The sequence below is a fragment of the Neltuma alba genome, unplaced genomic scaffold, assembly GCF_004799145.2.
Source record: "Neltuma alba isolate B1F8T4 unplaced genomic scaffold, ASM479914v2 tig00010920_pilon, whole genome shotgun sequence".
NCBI classification, from domain to species: domain Eukaryota; kingdom Viridiplantae; phylum Streptophyta; class Magnoliopsida; order Fabales; family Fabaceae; genus Neltuma; species Neltuma alba.
Window position 1 is genome coordinate 37213 of NW_021635696.1, and position 22269 is coordinate 59481.

Genomic DNA, 22269 nt, shown 5'->3' on the forward strand with positions numbered 1-22269 from the left:
CAAGTATGGACCACAAAAAAAGATAAACAACCCGATTAGAGTTTCTGGCCTTAGAAGTATAAATTAGTTACAACATTAGCAAAGCGGTAAGTTGTACTATGCATGTACATATTATTCAAGTAAAAACAATTTATCTATAAATTAAATAAGCGAGACATAACAGAACGAGTCAGATGACAAGAAAAAAATAGCAGAAAAGCTAGTGAAAGCTTAAGTGTTTACATATTTTTACCTCTTCCCCATTAAGTGCTTATATATATTCTTCTAGATTATGATTTTTTTTATAAAGCATTAGCATGATATATGAACAGAATTAAGTGTGATTTTCATGAGTCTGAAATATGTAATTTCAATAAGTACCAAGGATATTTTTCTATCCAAAAAAATTAATTTATGTACCTGTTAACTATTAATTTTATGAATTTTGGGTCCTCAATTATCATCAATATGATTATAATAGAAAATAGAACTTAAAATAGTCATATTATTTATAAATCATTAATAACTAGCATATTTTTTGGGACCTATGCACGTTTTTTCAATATTTAATTTGTTGATGCAGTTTTTTTTTTGTTCTTCAATATTTCCTCCTATTTTTCAATGGTTTGAATGTTAGAAAAATATATATAATCTTAGGAAAACTTTCATGTTATATATCATCTTTTTTATGTCGCATGCAGCAAAAAATACATAGTTTTTCTTAGTTTTTCTAGTGACAAAATAGTACATATCAATCAATATCACCCTTAATATAAATTTAAAAACCTAGCAAAAAATTATTAATATAACTATTCTTGAGTTTTCCATATGTGATTCTTTCATTGATTTTTTTTCCACATATATTTGATATAACTTTTTAGCTGTCCAAAACTGGTCCCGTAGCATTTCTCTATCTACGGTTTTATTATATTTTTATCATTTGCATTTTAGACTTCAACATGATTTGAAATCAAATTACATGCAGAATATAAATATATATTTATATAGAATATTTTGTCTTGCGACAGTTTCCACAGGTAACCCTTGACATTAGGATACGCTATCCCAGGAAATAGAATCCAAAGCATCGGAGGTAAGGACAAAATAATGCAACAAAACTTAGTTTTAACTTTTTCTGGTAATCATCATCAGTTTCTAATATATTTAATTCATATTTTCGCTTAATTCCATTTATCTTAACAATATTCGAAACTTAATCAAATTTTGAGTAAGCTATAATTTAACCGCTTTAATCCCCTCCCCCCCAACCCCAAAGAATTAAAGTTCTTCTATTTCTTTCCTTCCCAATTGTATGAACTTGTAATACATTAGTGAGAAGACATCAACAGCGCAATAACCTGGTATAGATTTAATTATATGGTAAATTATATTTGATGATAATATTTAATAATCAACTAAATGATAATAATAATGTCAGAAGCACAACAATATGAAAGAAATCTTTTTTTTAGAAAAAAGAAAAAAGAAATACAAGAGGCAATTAATTTGTCTCTATCAAAGAAAAATAAAAAAAAGCTCAAATTATAGAAAACTGCATCGTTGTATTAATTAAGAGAAAATAATGAATACATTATATGTAGTACCTCAGACTCAGTGCTGCATTATCCATATCCATATATATATGCCCTTCGCTAAATAAAATGGCTCAAGAGAAGCAACATCATCACCAACACCCAGAACTACTGAAACTTCACCCAATAATGAAATCTGCTAATAAACTAAACCCACAGTACACAGAATATATATATTATCTTATATAGAAAGAGAGAACTCAAACAGACCCACAGAGATAAAATTATTAGAAAGATACTGAAACATGAAGAAGGAAGTGAAAGTCAACACTTTTAGCTACCTTATAATGAAATAACCAAAGGGTTAATAGTAATAAATAAAAGCAATAATAATGATTATAAAATAGTTATGGTTTTTAATTAAGGTGGTGAAGTTGTAGTAGTAGTCGGAGGATCAGTTGGAGTTGGAGTTGGAGTTGTAGTTGTGGGATTGATCTTTTTGGCGAGGTTGTGCTTATTGTTGTGCATCCAAACCTTAAGCACTCTTCTTTTCACACCAATCTCTTGACAAAACTGTTGCACCACAGATTCTTCCTGTTTCTGAATCTTCCATCCGACTCTCTCAGCAAAGCTCAGCATCTTCTCTTTCTGCTCCTGTGTGAACTTTGTTCTGAACCTCTTCTTATTCTGATGATGATGATGTGGCTTCATCATCCCATGATGAGGATCAGGATGAGGATGATCTTCTTGGTCATCAGATAAGTCTGAAGGGAGGGATGAGTAGTGGGACCCCATGACATTGTAGGGCATGATCATTCTAGAAGGTAAGATGTTACCTGGAGGTGTAGGGTAGGCCATGGTTTCAGCAGCAGGAGGAGGAAGAAGAAGCTTCCTACCACCTAATCTATAAGGATGGTGAAGATATTGATGATGGTGATGATGATGATAATCATGTTGATGTTGTTGTTCATCATGGCCTTCAATTTCTTTTCTGTGGAAGTTTCTGTGGCAATGGCAGGCTGAGCAAGTGAGAGCTTCAAGCGTTCCTTCTTCTCCACTGGGCATGAACTCTCCACAACCATCTGTGGCATTTCCTCCCATGGAAGCTGCATGGTTCTTCAAGCATTCTCTGTACTTCACCACTAGTTTCTTGCTGTAGGGCCCATGTTGATCCTCCTCCATGCCGCCACCGCCAGCACCGCCTCCTCCTCCTCCGGCGCTGCCACCGTTATGGGGCGGTGCTGATGCTACTGGGAGTACTGAGGAATTAGGGATCATGTGGCTGTGGATTGCAGGCTCGTGATTATGGTGGTGGTGGATCAGGTGGCCATGGCCATTATTGCCACCTCCATAACTAGTGGTACTGTTTATTGGGATTGGGATCTCTCCTTCTTCACTGGAAAGTTCCATTCTTTCTCTTTTTTTGCCCCTTCTTCCTTTTTTTCCCCTTCTCTCTGGGGGTTATTATTACACTCTTTTGTTCGCTGGTTTGGAGACCAAAAGGGAAATCACAAGAGGGAAACTATGAGAGAAGAAATTGAAAACTCTAAGTGTTTGGCACAGGCTCAATTCAAACAAGTCTTAGCACCCACCTGCAGAAGGAAGCTAGCTAGACAGCTTTAGCAAACGTGATTATCAACTCTTTTAGATTCTGGGCATTAACAGTTTCAGCAAGAGAAATCAACAGGAGAAAATGTAGGGCTCTCTCTTTGCTTTTTGCGTGATGACCAAGTTGATGATGAAAGTGATCTGGCAAGCTAGCTAGCTCGTTAGCTAGAAAGAAGAGTAATTGGGTGGTGGATATTTCCTCTTCAATCCAAAAGGAAAGAGACTAGCTAGCCAGAAGAAGATAGAGAAAAAGAAATGGTAAATTTAGGAACAGAAAGTAATTAAGGAGAAGGAGCAAGAAACAGCAAAGTCTGAGAAACTAATGAGGGATTGATGAGAAGAGTAACAACTTTAATTTCTTTTCTGATAAGAGCAAACAAAACACTTTCCCTCTCTCGGCGTTTTCTAGCCAAGCTATCTCATGAAAAGGAGAGAGAAAGTGATCCAATAAGAGAGAGAGAGAGAGAGAGTCAACAACAGACAGAAAACAAATAAACAATCTCAGTCTCTCTAGCTATGGGCTAATTAAAGTGGGAAAATAACGAAACCATGGAAGAAGCTGTAGCTTTGTTTCTTTAAATGAATTAAGAGAGCATTTGAAGAAACTGAAAACAGCATACCAGAGCATCATCAAAGTTGTAGCTTGGAGAGAAGTAAGCTTAGCTTCTTCATGAGAGCTTAAACACCTTCGATTTCAACTCTAGAGAGAGAGAGAGGGAACAGAATTAGGGTAAACTGGAAGACGAAGTGAGAGAGAGAGATGGCGGAGAAAAGAGAGGAAGGAAGACACAAGTTAGATAGAGTGGTTTTGGGAGTGGAATGAAATAAGAAGTAATAAACAACAGCCTAAAAGGGAAGATGGGAGAGGGAGAGGGAGAGGGAGAGAGAAAAGCAGATTTTTTTTTTTTTTAGGGGTTATTACAGACAAAGAGGAATGCACAGTGGAGTTTTTAGGGGAAGGAGATTAGAAAGTTACAGCAGCGCAAAATTTTTTTTAAAAAAAGAAATAACAATAATAAAACTAGGGAGATTAAAAAAAAAAAAAAAGTGGGGCGATTGCTTTGCTTGCACTATCAGCCATCAAGTTTACGCCATTTAGAGCGTAGCAGAGTGTGTCAGACAGTGGAGAGGACAGAAGAAAGGCACGTAGAGATTGGCCAAATTTACATCAGAGTCAATTACAATTATAAGTTCTAATAAATTTGAAAATATATTTTTATGAAAAGTATGTCTTTTAATTCAAAAATATCTACTATTGAAAGATTTTTAAATTATAATGGCATTAAAATCTGATAGTACACAATTTTTTTTAAAAAAATTGATATTGCGTTCATTATTTATGGAGATGTAATATTTGAAAAGTAATTGAATGTCAAAAGTATGTTTGAGTTGTTATGTTGTTCTCATTTATTATTTTTTTGGGAAAATATCTGTAATATCAGTTAAAAAAAAGTAGTTAACAAGAAATAATAAATAGTTCTCCTTTTATTAATAACCAAACCCCAAGTTACTCAATAACTAAAAGTGGTAAGTAAATATAGAGCCAAGCATTCCATATTTATAACCAATAATTATAAAGAATTAAAAAAAAGAACTTTTATTTCTCTTTAATTTTCTTAAAACTGAATATTTAAGTAGATGCCTCATTTGACCTATTAATTCTATTTTTACTCTCATTCTTATAGCTGAAGGGAAGAATTAAAGAAGTAGTTGTATTAAAAACCTACAATTTCTATATCCTTTTCTTTTTTCTAAATTCTTTGAAGAGTTTTTCCCCTCACTTTAAAGAGCTAAATTACTGTTCAGCCTATTTAAGCAAGAATAGGTGGATTGAGTAAAATGGGTTTGTCACCTCTTAAATACTACCTCATGTTCTTAATATAAGAGTCAGTTGACTAATTTAAATAGATTAAAAAAATTAGTTATGTTAGTTATTTGTAATAAATGATTGGTTTTCTCTAAAATATCTTTATTAATCATGTGTATTAGTTAGAACTACCATTTGATAAAACAAGGGCTACCTTGAAATAAATAAATAAATAAATATGAGAAATAAAGTAAATTAAAATATTATATTTAGGACTAAATCGAAAGTTAAACTAACTCTTATATTAAAAATGAGAGGTAAATATAAGATTAACATTTTATATTATGTAGATAGAGAAAACCAAATTAAGAGAGTTGCTCTCATTTGAATTAGATGATATTTAAATGAAGGTATATTGAGAACTAAGTCAAGAGAACGTTTTACGAATCATTAGTCTAACCATGATCGGATCGAAAGAAGTCCAATTATGATTAAATAATATAATTTATTTAAAATATAACAAAAATATTTAAATAAAAAAGTATAAATTCACAAGTAAATGAAAATATTCACGTATAAAACACACATAACTTAATAAAATAGAGTTATTAAATTAGCAAATACAACTAACTGCTATTTTTTTAATTAACTCAAATCAATATCATTTCATGCTCAGTAAGAAAAGGGGGGAAAAATCCATCCTGATCATCCTATTCAAAACTCTTAACCAGATCGACCAGTTCAATAACCCAGTTTGTGTTTAATTGATATGCTTAAATCTAAATTAGTTATTAAATCTAGATAGCGTATAGTTGTTAGAAAAAGTGTGTTCTTCTTCTTCTTGTTTTTTTTTTTAACACATCACCTAAAAGGAAGTTATTGTAATTTCATTTTGACAATTTGAATTTTTGGATTAATAATGATTAAAGTGAGTGATTCAAAGAAAGAACAGAAAAGCTAAACATAGTACCAATAGTGGTGATAATTGGGTCTTTGGTTATATATAGACAATATGTTAGTGGGATTCTTCCTTCACGCGCAACATTACTACACAGAGAAATAAAGGCATTAGTACAATATATTAGACATAATAAATTCAAAAAATAAATAAATCAAAACTATCATCACATATATAGGGATAATTAATTTTTTGAATTTTATAATTTTACTTAATTTTTAATCAGTTTTATGTAGGTTTTTTTTTTTTAACTGAGTCTGTACCATTTTCATGAATTATAAATACTACTTCCGATAACACTCATAATATGTTAACTAGGGCTAATGTGATCATTGGTTAAAAGACATATAAGTTGTCAAAAAAAAATGAGGCTTTCAAAAAATAAAATGATGGGATAAAGTTTATTAATTACAAGGGAAAAAAAATTATCATATTCAAAATCATTTCCTCGCATATGTATTCTATCATCTGGTTCATTTTTTATTTCATTTAATTCTTTGTGTTTGAATTAATCAAGATGCATGATTGGCGAGTTTCTTTTATAAATTAACAAATTATTAGTACATGGGTCAATACTTACAATCGAGAAAATGTACTCCTCCGGTCCTTATTATAAGACCCAATTTGACTTTTTATTTGGTCCTAATTATAAGACCCAATTCATTTTGTCTCTTATATTTATGCATTTTTTTCCAAGATAATCCTTATAATAATGATAGTTTTAGCCAATATACTTAATTAGCAAGGATATTTTAGGAATGACAACACTTATTTATTATAAATAACCAACTTAACTTACTTCCTTAATTTCCTCAAATAAGTCAATTGGGTCTTATAATTAGGACCGGAGGAGTATGAAATTGCAGTGAAAAATTTAAATTTGAATTGCATGAATAAATTGAATTAAAGGAGGAGGTTGTGTGGGTGAAGTGTATCCTGAGAAAATCATGAATTGGTTTATGGGAATACATTTGATTGTGGTGTTGTGTCAAGAAATAGCAATCTCAACGCGTCAATGATGTCTTTATGGAATACAAACTGTCATTCAATTTCGTTCAGAATTTTCACATGACACACACACAGGTACATATAGACAGGATTTAATAAACATGTTGTAGTTATTAAGGATGTTTCATTATCTTTCCCCCACACACCACATATAAAATCAAATAATCATTGTGTGTCCTCAATCTTCGCTATAAAATTGTTCCCCTGAAAATTAAAAATTTTGTTATAAAAAGGACTGTGGAATAATTTTGACATATAATTTTTCAAAACCTATGAAATGTTGTCCCTTTTCTAATGTTAATATCGACATAACAAGAGTTCAAAAACTTACGATAAACTCTTATCTTATTATGTGAGATCAGCTACATGTATTGCGCTGTGTGATTGGACTGTATCAAAAATTTCTTAGGCTACATTCGTTTTAAAAATTTTGTTCTCTAATGTTCCACAATTTTCTTTAATATAAAGTACCCATGGCTGCTGCAAAACTATTTCTCAAAAAATATGAGCATTAAGTCAATAATTATTTATGTTATTTTTTCGGCCAAAATTATTTATATTATTTGAATCAATATATATTAATTTAAAGTATTTTTTAAAAATTATATTTTATTCATACTATTTAAATGTTACTGGAATGTGTGATGAAATATTGAATAAATAAAAACAAATTAATGGGTCCCGTTAGAATATATAGATAAATAAAGAGAAAAAATAAGATGAAATCAAATTAGAGGAATCACCCCATATGTGTATATATTTAATATCAATATAATTATTGGAATCTAAGTGCATGCTTCTAATTCTTGTGTATTATTGATCTTAGTGGAGTGAATATTATAGATTGTTGGAATAATTGTTACATTTAATGACAAAAACAAAACAAAAAAGAAGAAGAAAAAGGTAATAATTGTTACATTATTAAAAGCAAACAAAAATTGTATATCCATATCCATTTTGTGACATAACTTCTTTTTATTGTCTAAATAATTTAGCAACTAAAAAATCAATAATTTATTTTTACATATCCCTTGATTGAGTTTCTTAACAATGATTATGGACAATATATTGCATAATCATGGACAATATATATGTATAGCAGACCATTTTATCCATGATATAAGATTAACAAATTGTTTGTGCCCAAAGAAAACAGCCAAATAATACATACGTATTTGTTTATTTATGTTGACCCATAGTACATATTTATTTATGAATCAGGAAAAAATAAAATACTTTTAGAAATGTAAAAAAATTATGAAGACATCACGGTTGGTCTGTAAAGCTGTTCTTTTCATATTCTACAGTAGTGATGAAGGAGGGAAAAAGGATTCTCTTTAATTAAATTTATTTATTTATAATATTTATACTGAAATTAAATCATCACTTTATTCTTTTATTATCTATCTATCCTTCTATATATGTGCCTTTATTCCCTCTTTGGATTTCTTGTTTTTATCTGTGTTGTCTCTTGTTCCGGTAATTCTGCATGGCTCTATTACTTTTCCCCCCCTCTTTCTTTGCTTTTCTTTCTTCTTTTTTGCCTTCCACGAAATTATTCTCTCTTCTTCTTTTCACTTTTTCCCATGTACTTTGATGAAACGTATTATTCACTTCTAGCTTGGTCACATGCTCTTTTTTACCCATAAAATTATAAATATCGTTGATTAATACTCTCTTAAGCAGTTTGAAAGAAAGATCTAGAGCATCATGAAGAAACATGTTTAATCATATAACATGTTTTGTATAAAGCATTAATTTTTTTCCGCCTAGTATTTCCGACTAATTATAAAACTTTCTAACTAATTAACCGAATTCCTCTAACCATGACTTTTATTGAGAGTAATTTTGGTATTTTACAAGAAATAACTCTCTTAAAACTTTTTGCTATTTTAAACTAAGAAGGTTGAGAGATTTTGAGCGAGAGATTCAATGAGAGGAGTGATAGAGAAATATGGCACAACAAGTCTAAATAGTTTTATTTAAAAAGCTAAAGTATTTTCTATAAGAAATTCTCTCAGGCTATTATAGAGCATTGGTTAAATAATAGTAGTAAAATAATATTTCAAAGCTTAACCCTAATCCTTATTTGGTAACAAATAGATATCCTACTTTATTAGAATAATGCAAAGATATCTCTGTAATATTTGTTTAAAAATAAAGAAAAAAATAAATGATCAAACTCAATCTCAAATATTTAAAATCAATGTTGCATTAATTCATTTTATTTTATAATAATATTAATAGTATAATCAATTATTGCTTTGAGTAAATTTCTTCCTCTTGTAATTTTCATGTTTTTATACAATTTCCTCAGGTAATTTTCAACGTGCAGTTTCTCATCATGCAAGAGGATGCAACTGTTAAAAATTACATGCAATATTAAAATATTTCTCTGAAAAGTCGAACAGAGATTAACAAATAAAGCAATTTTTGCTTGCTAGATAACAATGAATATTGTTAAAAATCTCAATATAATGTAGTAAATTAAGTGGACCATATGGCATGTAAAGAAATGAACAAAATTTTTTCGACAAATTGCAATTGAATACTTACAAATATAAGCTCCACCAAATCCGTACACTTGAACAAGCATGTTTAATTATTCAACATAATATCACAAGGAAAGTTAATTTCCCATTATATTCGTTAATTTTGTATATATGTTGAGATTAGTAGTATTCTCAAATATTGCTTTAGCTAAGTTTCTTAACTTTTTAAGCGTACATTTTCTTATTATAAAATCATCTAACTTTGAGATTCTAATGATTTTCATAAAGAATATTTATCAATTTGATTAAAAAAACAGAATATTACACCAAATATCAACATAAATTTATAAATAAACATATATATATATAAATGAGGATGTTTTTAAAATTAATATTTCTTACATCTTTATTACTTCTAACTAACTTTAACCAATTTTTTTTTTGACATAATTCAGTTATTTGTATCTTATAAAAAGTAAAAATCAATATCAAATCATGAATATATAATATAATTATTAAAAAGTTCTAATGAAAATAAACAACTTAAAAACTGTTATCATTTAATTTCCTGAATTGACATTCGTCATTCACTAGTTTTATAATAATTATATTCTTTTTTTCTTCGGATCATACAACGCATGCCCCTCCGGAAGAGCGCTCTCTCTATCTTAAAACCAACTAAATAACCCAAGATGCTCATTATATCATAATTTATTATGTTTAAATTATATTACCTCTATTTCTTAATATAAGACCTCATTTGACTTTTATTTTGATCCTAAATATAAAATCTCAATCCACTTTGTCTCTCATATTTATATATTTTTTTAAAGATAGTTCTTCTAATAATGATAATTCTAGCCAATACACTTGATTAGCAAGGATATTTTAAAAAAGACAACACATGTTTATTACAAATAACTAACTTAATTTATTTTCTTAATCTCCTCAAATTAGTCAACTAACTCTTATATTTAGAACAGGAGGTAGTATGTAGTACGATGACTTGTATTTTTTTTATACATCTTAAGTTCACATACATGTATAAACATGTCAATATCAGGCTCGAATCAAAACCTCATCGTCTAAGCATAGCAAGTGGCTCTATTATGATACAACATGCGGTGGACCGTTACTAAAAAATAAATACATATATGTATGTATACATAGATACATACATAGGTTAATATTCTTTCGGTATTAAATATAAAACTTATTTAATAATATAAATTACATTACAAAATAAGTTTTATATTTAGAAATAATACTAAATTAAACCCTCTATATACATACATACACGCTTCACATACCACATACATGGGGCGTATAATAATGGCGGTGCTGTGGGTTGCTGAGGAAGAAGGGTCCACATGAATAAATAGTGTTGATGACACATGAACATGACACACCCTTGATCACAATTCTCAAGATGGCTCAGAGGCGTCAAAATAATAATAATTAAAAACTATTATTAATTTATTTTGTTGTTTGATTGAAAGAGGCATAAGAATCACTGCCTGCTGCCAAAGCCCTAAATTCTCCGCAGCATCACTAAAATATAATTAATTACAATTCACCTTCACACGTATCCCCTCCTGAGGGTAAATACTTGCCACATTGTCGTCTTCTATCGTTACCCATCAGGTATTTTTATGCCTTCTCATGTTACAACCACATGGCATATATATAATTGCTAGAATATAAAACCGGCTCCAAAAGTTAAACGGTTGTTTGGAATGACTTAATATCTGTTTGAATTAGCAGTGAATAATTGTAATTTTAGATAACCATAATTTTTATAAGCGATATTGTTATAAATGATGTCAGTAATTATAATTTCTTATAAGTGATTTGGAGAATGTTAATTATGTTTGATTGTTTGTTAAAATTACTTACAGATATATAGTTACCAAAAAACAACAAAGGTGGATAAAAGAATATTTAATATAATTCTTATAAGTATTTATTTTATTTAAATATAATTTTCTTTTAATAATTATTATTAACAAGGGTAGATAGGAGAAAACCCCTATCGATGTTTTCTGATCACAAAAGCTACTCCTAGCAGCTTATGATTAAAGGTGTGACTAGGACTGAAATCATATTTACTAGAATTTCAAAGAATTTGGCCAAACAGTATAAATGGACTACATAATCACTTATATTTGTGTCTAAATGGGCTTATTTGAACTCCCACCACCTGAAATGGAGCCTAAAAATATTTTTTCAATAATGACTTACAGAGTATGAGATAAATATATAAATAAATTTTGTTTTGATTTACATAAAAAATGCTTATATATTGTAGATCCAAAAGTAGGATTGAAAAGTGAGTCAATGATTAGTTATCTTAATGGTAACGGTGACACCACCCACCATACTTGAATGAGATTATATGTTCAAATTCAACATTAACATATTTGTGTGATGCATTTAAATTATATTAAATATAAAAAAATTTCACGCAATTTCAAATACCAAAATAAGTACAAAACTATGGCTGCCTTTTGAGAGCCAAATAGACATATTTTTTTAAATTTGTTGGCCATTCTGAAAATGAGTACTAGAAATTATCCATTAGTAGAAATCTCACTTTAATATGTGTAATTATAGAGATAGTTTAAGAAGAAAATTATAATTTTAAAGGATGAAGCGAATTACTGAGTTTTAATTTAGGATCAATATATATAATCTTAACTATTGGCTTTTACACATGTGTGTGTATGTGCGCGTGCGTGTATATATTCAGGACCAAAGGGATTCTTTTACTCTTATTTTGAAGTTGATACAGAAAAACGGAAATTTTTTTAAGGATATATAAAATATAGTCCAAGTAGAACTTTTGTATAATTTTTAAATAGAGTTGATCTAAGTTTGAATTTTTTTAATTATAATTTGATGAAACAAATATTAGAGTCGACTTATAAAAGAGACTAGACTAGCATGAGTATTATTTGCAATTCATGATAATAGTGTAACTTGAAAATAATAATTCTTATTTGTTGGGGAAAAGTATAATAATTTTTATTAGTGAAATATGGATTATTTTATATTTAAAATAATTATTTGCTTATAATGTTAAATAAATAAGAGTTGGATGGAATTTGGAAAATCCATAAATTCCATAAATTATTATGTAATATATATGTAATTGTTACATCATTCAAAGATTCAAAGGTTTATGCTATCCAAAAAAAAAAAGATTCAAAGGTTTAATTACCAGTGTTTAGTGGAACCATCTTTTACTTTTTAGCAAGAGGACAAGGAATTAAAGGAATATTACATAAAGTGTAGATGTTCCCGAGGAAAAGCTCAAACTTTCCCCCTTACCATTAAAAAACAAATTATTCAACACTAAAAATAAAACAAGGGAAACTGAGACCTCTCCCCTCTTTTTCTCTCACACAACCTTTAGACACACTAAATTTAATTTCTATAATTTATATATATTTATATATTTCATTAAAATAATAATCTATTACCGAATATTATTTGGTTTTTTCAAAAGCATTTTATTTTTAAATTATTCACTTTATTATTGAAAACAATAATAAAATAGTAAGGTGACGATATTTAAATATGACTTGTTAATATTAAATTGTTGGCCAGTGTACGTGTGTATAAAGAATTTGAGAGGATTACATCCCAATTTATATCTCCATATATAATATTTTATTGTATTTCTTGGGGTGCACAATAGAAAAGCAAATTGTTTTGGGGTCAACAAAGATTTGATGGTCATTATTATTAGGGTGTGCAATATGTTATTGGATTGGTGCTTTCAAAGATCAGATGATGAACTTTCTTCTAATAATCTTACAAACAATATGATCCCCTTTTCTTTGGTGCCTTGTCTTAGGAAACCAAAGTCACCTTTGTTATGCCAATCATTTTCCATTAACGAATCAAATTACTTTGTTTGGTCTCTTTTCCTTCTCTCTTGCCTCTTTCTTTGGCTCATTTTTTGCTTTAGACATGCTTGTCATCATCAAGACAACTAGTAATAAAATCATTCTTTTCCTTTTCAAGCATCCAACACATGCCTTCTAAATCATGCCAGGCTTTGCTCTCTTTAGCCCTTTCTTCTTTTTTTATTATTACCCCCATCTTTTTAGTGTGAGTTTCACTTGCACAACAATGAAAACAATCTAATATAATACTTCTACTGGTTCTAAATGTAAGAGTTAGATAACTATAATTTGCAGAGATTAAGAACATCTGTTAACTTAGATTATATTTGTAAAATATTTTGTTGACATCATTTGCATTCAAAACTACTCTCTTAATATAAAAAGTCTCCTCAATATATGAAATCAATAAGGATAGTTTATGAAAAAATCTATAAATGTAGGAGATCAGACAAAATAAATTGAAATCTTATATTTAGGATCAAGCCAAGACTTTTTTTCTAGCTCTTACATTTAGGGTTAGAGGAAGTATAATATGATCAATTTCTTGTAACCCTAATATAATTCTATTAACATATATGGATTAATGTAACACTATAACAGTAAACAGATGCCATAAGTTTGTATGTTGTGTGTGTGTGTGTGAGAGAGAGAGAGAGAGAGAGAGAGAGAGAGAGAGAGAGCAGTAACACTAACAGTAAAGAGAAAAGGCAATAAAGAATCAGTTTTGAAGCAGTGACCTTTTGCTTAACACAGTGTAGGTAAACATGATCTCTTTGTTGGTGCTCATTGTAACTCATAAAACCAAGCAAATGAAAAGGGATCTTCACACACAGAACTAGATAGAGGCAAAGCGAAGCAAACTGAGAGCTTTAATTTCTCTGGCAGCTAAAGCACTCAAGAATGACATCAAATAATGTTTTTGCAGAGAGTGACCACCACCAAATATCTTGGAATCATTCTTGCTTGGTCACATACATAAATTGAAGTTTCATACTTAGCTTACATGGGGTTCTAACTTTATATCTCATCTCTTTCTCCTTAAGAAGGGATCATTTTTTCTTTCTTCCAAAAGCATTATAAGTATCACAGCAGCAATACATATATTCTGATATGATCATCTTCGATGCGTTTGTTTGGTTTCTTAGCTTAAGTTTCAAATGTTCAGAGAGATTTCTCATTTTTCCTTTCCTTACATTGTTAGCTATCAGAAAGCGGCCAGTCTGGAGACTATCATTTTATCTCACTACTCTCTACTCATTATGTTCACAAACTTTTCTTCTCTTCTTCTACCATCTCGTCTTTCTAACTTTTCTTCTCTACCACATTTTCCGTAACTAGACAAAACTAATTCAGTCAGTACTGGAAAAAAAATAGTACATTTATAGCATCGCTCACTCTTGTATGTTGAATGGAATAAAATGAAAAGTATATTTGAAGATAGAAATATTTCTTGTTCCCTTCAATAAAAGAAGGGATCATTTTTTTTTTATTTTAACATGTAATATAAATAATTTATATCAAAATTCATTATTAGATTTTTGTGTGTGAGTATTATGAGTTGACTTTATTTCATTGTCTATATTTTCAGTACCTTTATTGTCTTAAACCCCATATATTCAAATTGTTAAAATAAGGTATAATTAATTATCTCAACAAAAACTAATAAATACTTTCAAAATTGCAGAGACCATATTATTAGCTATTGAATAAAATTATAGGAATCAAAAGTACAATTTTTTATTTGAAAAAGTTTCTTCTTTTGTTATAAAGATATAAATAAGCATCTTAACCGTGATGCAAAAATATGTACTAGTATTCAGAATGGTTCAAAGACTTTATCACAGTTTTCTGAAACACATATCTGTCAAATAGTTATAAGGGAATCTCATATTATTATTGAATTTTCATACTTGTACAAAATAAAAGTTATATGATATATTCCTTCAACAACTTCCAAGTTTGAAATGAAGTTCCCTAGCTAATATAATAAATGTTGTAATATTATTTTTGTCATAAACGGCAATACCTATGAAGTATATATCATCCGTCATGCCAAACCAAACCTATAATAATAAATATGATATAAATGTGATGGATACAGAAGCTTCAACGAATTAAGAGGCAAGAATAGTGAACAAAAGCAGAAATATATATATTATTCAAACTTGAGAAAATAAAAATTTAATGGGTAGTAGTTATCAAGGCGAGGCAGGTCTCTTTCATTTACAAAAGACTCATTGATTTGGACTGAGAGGCTGTGCTTTCTGTGGTTTTGGGACCCTCTTGCTTATGATAGAATCTGAATGTTTCTTTCTCTTTTAAGTTTTTTTTTCCGGAAAAAAAAAAAACAAAACAGAGACTAAAAAGAGAGAAAGGAAGAAAGAGTAGCCGTTGGGAACATTCTCACTGCTTTTAATTTTTGTCTTAAGCAAAAGACTCGTAGACCACACAAAGGTTCAAAAGCTTACCAACCCAAGCAACATTATTCTCGATCTCTCACTATTGTCATGTGCCACGGCATGAGATTCAAAGTTTGGCCATTCAAAAGAAAAGAAAAGAAAAGAAAAACCACCTTTTTCTTGGACATAATTCTGTTTCATTTGGATTGTATGCAGTATAATTAGATTAATTGAAAGCGGGTAGCTAGATATTCTGCATGTATCTAGAATTTACATGATCATGCATATTGATCGATTAGTCATACTGAAAGTTTACTGTTATTTGATACTTAGAATGAGTGATTATATATTAGCTCGTAGCACTAAAATATTAGATGAGAAAAACGATGAGCTTTATCCTAACTAGGTGAGATCAGATCGGCTACATAAATCACACTATATTATTGTGCCTTATATTAACAACTGAATCTTTAGATAAATTATTAACTAAAAACTCTAATTCAGTAATTCTATTAAGTGTTCTCTTTGGTCTTAATTATGATCCTCTACCCTTTTCAGAAGAAGATAATGATAAATGAAATTATATGATTGAGGACCTTATTATCCCACCTAGGCCTTTTACAAAATAAATTTAAAAACATTTTTTGAATGAAAAATATTTTTCTGGCAGGGGGGCTTAGAAATGTCACCATATTATATCTGTCAAATATATATTTAATCATTGTTATATCATATAATTAATTAAAAAACTATATATAATTACAATTTAATATTATAACTTTAATTAAAGAAGAGATGATGATAATGCATTTTCAAGTCACATGATATATATATGTATATAATTTATATATTAACACCAATAATGCAAGTAACATATACAATAAAAGTTGTATGTAACTTAACTCAGGCCAAAACGGGGAAAACTCAGTGTAAAGAAATATTATACTACCTCCGGTTCTTAATATAAGACCTTGTTTGACTTTTATTTTGGTCCTAAATATAAGATCTTAATCCACTTTATTTCTCGTATTTACTCAATTTTTTTCAAAATAGTCATTCTAATAATTATAGTTCTTGTCAATACACTTGATTAGTAAGGATATTTTAGGAAAAACAACACTTATTTAGGACAAATAACTAACTCAACTTACTTCCTTAATCTCCTCAAATTAATCAACTGGCTTTTATAATTAGGATCAAAGGTAGTATATTATTATATATTCACCCAAATACTCATGTAAATGAAATTTGAAATTCGTTCTTTTTTTCCTGGATAAAGTTATAAATACTGACAAAATCAAACCCGATCGTTCTATGTGGTTCAGCTTTAATAATTATATGTTTCAACATTTTATTATTTTACCTCTAGTCGTATCAATAAAGTATATATTATTCCGATAAGCATAATGAAAATCCGGTACTGATACTAAATTGCTGGAATTTTTATTCTGTTCTTCTTTGAATTCTTGAATGTCCTCATATATATATATATATACACACACTGGAAGGAAAAAAATTTGACAGAATTATTTCAGGGAGAATCCCAAAAAAATACCTTTGAATTTTAAAATCAGTCTTGTTTATTACATTTTAATAACAATTGACAATATTTAAAAAGCAAATAACAACATATTTTTATAGTTATTTCTGATTTGAAATTTTAAAATTTTAGATTTTTTTTTTTTGGTATTTTACCATTTATCTTGTCTCCATTTGATGATAAGCATCAGTCCTGCATGAGTGAGAGAGAGAGAGAGAGAGAGGGTGACGGGTTATAAGACAGTGAGGCATGGTGTAGGTTTTGATTCAGTTGAGGGGACCAATACACACACGCACGCATATAATATAAACAGCTCTCACAAGGTCAAGAAGTTGGTTAAAAAAAAAATTTGGTCCAAAATATAAGAAGTTAATTAAATAATTAATGATAGTTTTTCGCTTTTAGCTCTAAAGAGTTTTAAATACAAGAGATATAAGAGAGAATTTTTTATCTTTGGTTTGTGAAAAAATTTAACTAACTTCCTATATCATGGATCGGAGATATTACTTTTTTTATTTTATTTTCGAATATAAACTCGTTTATTCATTCATTGTTTGCATTTATTTCCAATGAAGGAAAAGCGTGACCACTTTTATCTATACATATGAACTCATTTATTAACGATCAACTAATTGTCAGTTCAACCCCTTTCTTTCCGTGGTCATCTCTCACTCTCTCTCTAAATAATTTCGCTTTGATAATACTCCTTCCGTTTATAAGCTTTAATTTAGATCTGTCTTAATACTTGATGTATTTTTTTTAATATTACTCTTAATTATTTCTCTTTTATCACATTTTCTCACATTTTTTACCTTTTTTTCATTTATTATAAGGGCATATTTAGAAACAAAAATATATTTATAACATATTTATTATTTTTAATTAATTTTAACTAATTATTTGTTATCCGAAAATTAGTTATTTGAAACTTATAATAAGGACTGAAAGGAACAGTATAATATTTATTGATATGTGTGTGGGGGTAAAGTTTAGGAAAAATTATTATCAAATCTTAAGGAATAGATGTAATATAATCCAAAAGTCCATTAATAAATGAAGAGTAGGAACTTTCACTATAGGAAATGATAACAAGCTTATGCTACTTACTTGTCATTGAGACTTCTTAGGCCCTATTTGGATAGTAGGCCAAACCATGGTTTGGAGACCCAAACCATGGTTTGGGAAAAAAACAACCCAAATAGGCACAAATTATTTGAAATCATGGTTTGAGTCAAAACCATAGTTTTGGGAGAAGTGAATCCATTCTGCTTCTGGCTCAAATTGGAGAGTATGATTGTGCCTATTAGAGTAAATCTCAACAATAATATGACTTTAACACCCCTTAATTAATTTTTTATAAACATATTTAATATTATATCTTATAAATAAATATACACATATTAATTATTTATTAATTATATTATCTTATGTATTATTAATTATGTTGGTAAAAAATATATTATTAACAATTTTATTCCTTCAAATTAAAATATATCATACAATCTATGTTTTATGTAATTATCATATTAACTTATGTTTTTTTTAATAATTTGTACATATAAAAAGTGCTTCTGATAACAACTATCCAAACACTCTCACTTCTCAGAATCACTTTTTCACAAAATCTATTTTTTCCAGAATCCATTCTCCAAAAGCTATTTTCCAAACTATGGTTTGGTTTCATTCAAACACACCCTAGTAAGTAATCCCTTCTTTAATTAGGACTTATAATAATTCTTCCTAAAATTTACTTTAATATTTGAGAAAATTATTTCAAAGGTACTTATATTTTTTCTCAATTTCTAATTTGGTACATATGTATCTTTTTTTTTTTAATTAAATATTTCCTATAATCCTTCTTATAAGAGCCTGAAATGTCTTGGTCCTTTTTGAAGGATCTTACTTGTGGAGTTATGGTTGTTTGAACATTTAATACGTTTTGACTATTTTGCTCCTAATTAATTTTACATATTGCATTAATTAAAAGATTAGCAAGTTGGCATACTACATTTTCTTTCATATTTTTTCTCTCTTACTTGCCTCTTATAAATTAAATAATGGTATGCTTAAAAAAATGTTATTTCTTACATATTTAATATTCTTAACTAATTTTAACTGTTATTTTTAAACCCCGCAGTTTAGTTCTGTTTGTCACGAGCACATGCAAAATGATTTTCTCCTAATATTTTGAAGTTAACTGAAAAAGAAAACAACTTTCATGACAACTGATTGCACTCACTAATGCACCTCTATACCTGCAACACAAGGGTTTATTGCACCACTCGGATCTTTATTAATTGTTATTTTTAGGAGTTTCTCACATATTAAAAGAAAACATTAAATAAATAAAAATTTTCATTTTTACCCTTATTAAAAAGAATATTAAATTCTAGTATATTTTCTTTTACTCATTCCGTCTCTCTTCACTTTTACTATAATTAATAGGGACAGAATTAACAATTAAATATTAAAAAAGATACAAGTGACTGATAAAAAAGACAAAAATCTCTCCCTATAAGTAACAAATAGTAAGGATCAAAGTGGTGATACGCTATCAATTTACAACATAAATTTACTACTTAAAAATATTGTTATTGATGATAGTAGAGACTGATTTTCTTTGAGATGTGAAAATAAAATGTAAGCATTTTTTAACTAAATTTTCTTCCTACAATATTTTCAATAGTAGTTTAATTATTAGAAATAGAGTAAACAATTATGATAACTAAGTGAACAAGCTAATCACGCAGATGCATATAAAAATAATAGTAAACTGAATTATTCATACACTAATTGGGCAGCATTTTAATCACATAAATTATGTGCGTATTCAATTCTAAACCGTTTTCTGTAATTTATTCATTAGGATATATCCGTTAAGCATCATTAAACCCTCAACCAGCCCTAAACCTTATTCATCTTAAAGGAAATAATGGAAAAAAGAGTGAGGTATTAACCCAGCTTTGATAAAATTTGGCTTCCAAAAATATCTAATTATCAATTTTAATGCTGGCCATTACTTTTCCTCAATTTTGGGTCCCGTATCATTTAGTGTTACTGGTCCAACATGCGCCCTCCTCCTTCACCAATTTTTTGGGCTCTTGTTAATTTTTTTCCCCATCTTAGATGAGATGTTTTTTATCTTTTGTATATACATGCGACTTTCCATCTTCAATATAAAAATTAAATAAGTAATTTAAAAATATTTAAAAAATAGCTAAATTAGTTATTCGTCAAAAGTATATATTGATCTTTTTAAATTATCATATTTAATCATGGTGTGAAACTGCGAATCCCTTATAATCAATATAAATATTTTGAAAAAAAATAAAATAAATTAATATCTTATATTTAAAAATAAATATATTTGTTAACTAATTCTTATAATAAGTATTATATCTGAGAGAGGAAGGGAGAGAGAGTACGCATGCTAAGCAAAAACTACCACGCATGATCCAAGCAGTAAAAAGTTTGCCCGTGTGTTCACCTTTTCTTTTTCTGCTTTCCATTTCGCTCATGGTGGGCCCCATCTACTTTTTTCAGTAGTCTTCAAAATCCACCGTCCAAGCGAAAAGGGGAGCCTGAAAATACAAGGGTTAAGATGTAAATTTGCCAGGAAATTTCGGAGCTCCGGTACTGGTCATTGGCGGAAGGCAGAACGGTGAGGGTGATTTATTTTTTTTACAAGAAAGATTAAAGCAGCGACTAGGAGCACCGACAAGTAAAAAAAAAAAAAAAAAGGCAACGTTATAAATTCACCAACATTTTAAATTTTAAATTTAGTGATTAGAATTTTAGAAATTCAACTATTTTTTTTTTTTTTAGAATTTTGCCTTTACCAAAGCTTCTCAAAGGAAGGATCATATCATGCTAATCAATTTTTAGGGGCTTTATTGGTCATATATCAAGTAACCCTCCATTTCTAAATGTAAGAGTTTTTATTTAAATTAAAAAAGTAATCAACGTAAATCTATAAAAACCGGCCTAACTATTTTTTTTTAATTACTGTAAATTAGTTATGTAGTTCATATATATACATATATATATATATATATATATATATAGTCTAAAGGAGTAGTAGATACTTTGTGCCCACATGAATGGGTGCCATATATCTATATACATATACATATATACACACACACAGAGACACACATACATGATACATGCACACATACTGAGAGACCTGACTACATAAATTTAGGGATGGAGCCATAAATACCATCCCACCCATCTGCTAACTACTAATAATGAATTCAAACGCAAATATTAATGGTGAACAATTGAAGCCCAAAAAAAAAAAAGTTACATTACGGGTGCATAATAAACCAAACCAAATTGGAACCCAACCCAAAATTTGGCCTGATTTTTGGTCAAGCTGAATTTGACAGTCTTTGGTCTGGTTCAATTGAGTAGTGACCTAAGGTCGAGTTAGATTAAGAGGGTGTGACAAACTCAATTATTTTTATATATTTTTTTTTTATATGGGTTTTATCAACTTAATTAGTCCTTTTTTGTCTTAATTGATTGTTAATTGATTTATTATATTTTATTTTCAATTATTAATTTTTAGGGGCAAAATTGTCATATTTTGGTTTAATTATGATTAATTGATTTTTAAGGACAATTAATGCTACCTTATTTCTAAATTTTGATTGCAGGTTTTTGGAAGATTTAAAAATAAAAATAGAAAAAGAAGAAAAAAGAAGAAAAAGTAAAATAAATAAATAATATATATAATCATAAAAGGGGGAGCAAAACGCAACGTTTTCTCCCCAACCTAATATCCTATAATTCATTCATCTTCTTCATCCGGGAGCAACCAGCAACCTGAGGGAGCTGACCGTACAAACCAGAAAAAAACAGAGAGGGGCAAAGCAGACACCAGAATCGGAGCTCGACGGTGTGGAGAGGCAGACTCATCCATCCCTCATCATCACCTCTCCCATCTCCGTTCAAAACCATCATCATTGTCGACTTCTTGTTGGTGGCAGCGAGAAGAGAACGGCGAGAGAGGTGCACGCACGAACAGAGA

General features: G+C 29.1%; 1 protein-coding gene across 1 annotated transcript; it reads right to left on the reverse strand.

Moving 5' to 3' along the window:
- Nucleotides 1-1500: 1500 nt before the first annotated feature.
- On the reverse strand, nt 1501-3890 carry LOC114759932 (zinc-finger homeodomain protein 3-like). The gene has a single exon (XM_028949172.1). It carries the CDS (start codon nt 2919-2921, stop codon nt 1932-1934), a length of 990 nt encoding a protein of 329 aa, XP_028805005.1. The 5' UTR covers nt 2922-3890; the 3' UTR covers nt 1501-1931.
- Between the last annotated feature and the right edge of the window lie 18379 nt (nt 3891-22269).

What these genes read in the sequence shown, in the direction of transcription:
- LOC114759932 (XM_028949172.1), bottom strand. Translation starts at nt 2,921, where the DNA reads ATGGAACTTTCCAGTGAAGAAGGAGAGATCCCAATCCCAATAAACAGT.